Raw genomic sequence first — 1,588 nt, forward strand, 5'->3', positions numbered from 1 at the left:
TTACGTCAATAAATACGTCACATCCACCATAAATTATTTGCATATTTGATGAGTGGGAACACTTGTATTCGATTCCTTGTGATTCGTGCCACTCGCTTGATCAGATCTCATTCCTAGATATGGTATTAAGTGATTACCAAAATTGATCCATTCTTGTTTTCAATATAATTTCTTTTTGATTCATTGATAATTTAAATGATGGAGTTATCCATGAATTTATACGATGTTATTAGTGCAAATTTTGACTTGTGAATCATTACAATAAGGAGTTCAAAACTTTTTATAGGAGCATCGAGAAATAACTAAAGTTAAGTGAAGTATCAATATGACGTGCTATCGAATTATCTACGTGTCACGTCCCTTAGGCAGAGCAACTGATGGCAGCTATGATGATGTCACTGCAATGGTGCGCAATGCAGCTTTGGTACACTTTGGTAGCAGAGAGCCAATGTAAGACTGTGTATCGTACAGCAGCAATGGTGATGGAGGACGGCAACGAGCGTATCATACACAGACCTCGAACGCAGACGAAGAAGCTTAAGCTAAAAGCCAGAAGTCCTTGTGCCGCTTGGTGGTGATCAAGTAGCCGCCGCCTCTGCTGCTCTTCCTCCTCACGGCGGCAGCCATGCAAGCGGCGTTCCGAACGCAGTAGTCGACGGTGTCGCCTCCGCCGGCCTTGTTGCCTGCCCACGCCGTGATCAATCGCCACGCCATGGAGCTGTGCTTCTGCCCCATGACGAGCAGGGAGGCGCCCTGCTTCCTCGCCTCTTCCAGGATCGCCGGCCCTCGTTCTTCCCCTTCCACCACCGCCATCTCAACCTGCACCTGAGAGAACATGTGGTTCCATGCATCATGCCGGAGATGATGTTATGATTCCTTCTCGTCTTCGCATCTTACCTCAGGTTTGTTCGCTCGGCAAATGCTCTTCATGGCATGCAGGAGCTCCAAGCCTTTTGGATCTCTCTCCCTCTGCAATCTCTCACCTGCCCAAGAAACAACAAGACTCAATTGCGTCCGCCTCTGGAACGCATTCGTTGCTGAAGCAAGCAAGAACCGCCATTTCCGAACCTTTACCGTGCTTACAGGAAGGCCTCACGGTCTGAACCAGGACGACGGTGTCGTCGCTACGGACCGAGTGCGACAGCGCCCATTGCAGAGCAGCCTTGGCCTCGGGGCTCCGGTCGACGACGACCATGATCCTCCGACCGCCCTCCGTCGCTTCCTTAGCTCCACCCACCATCAGCTTCTCACGGTAGAGAGGCCTCGGTTTGATCGGCGGCGGGGACGGGAGCTTGACGCGAGTGGCGACACTGCTCAAGCAGAATCCCGTTAGTCTCGTGCTGGTCCTCCCCATTGATCCGAGATGATCCTTTGCTGCAAGGCTGAGGAGGAGGATTCTCACTCTACTTTCCTCCTCATGTCCTACATATACTTCGGCATGGATGTCATCAAAGTGTTGGGTAAATGCACGCTTAAGCCTGACATGAATCATGAGCATCCTGGTTTAGAGTTCAGCAGCAGAACAGAGTAGAGACAGAGGCGTCGGATTAAGGAACGAGGATCTAAGAGGAGGAACCGACAGAGTTAC

The 1,588-nt window shown here is 50.4% G+C and overlaps 1 protein-coding gene across 1 annotated transcript; it reads right to left on the minus strand.

The window, feature by feature from the left end:
- Window positions 1-435: 435 nt before the first annotated feature.
- LOC135637302 (uncharacterized) lies at window positions 436-1,367 on the minus strand. Its single transcript, XM_065149962.1, has 3 exons — window positions 1,075-1,367; window positions 898-983; window positions 436-825 (listed from the first exon to the last, which is right to left on the minus strand). Exons 1-3 carry the CDS (start codon window positions 1,352-1,354, stop codon window positions 538-540), a joined length of 654 nt encoding a protein of 217 aa, XP_065006034.1. The 5' UTR covers window positions 1,355-1,367; the 3' UTR covers window positions 436-537.
- Window positions 1,368-1,588: the final 221 nt, after the last annotated feature.

This window comes from Musa acuminata, chromosome BXJ1-3, assembly GCF_036884655.1.
Source record: "Musa acuminata AAA Group cultivar baxijiao chromosome BXJ1-3, Cavendish_Baxijiao_AAA, whole genome shotgun sequence".
Taxonomy (NCBI): domain Eukaryota; kingdom Viridiplantae; phylum Streptophyta; class Magnoliopsida; order Zingiberales; family Musaceae; genus Musa; species Musa acuminata.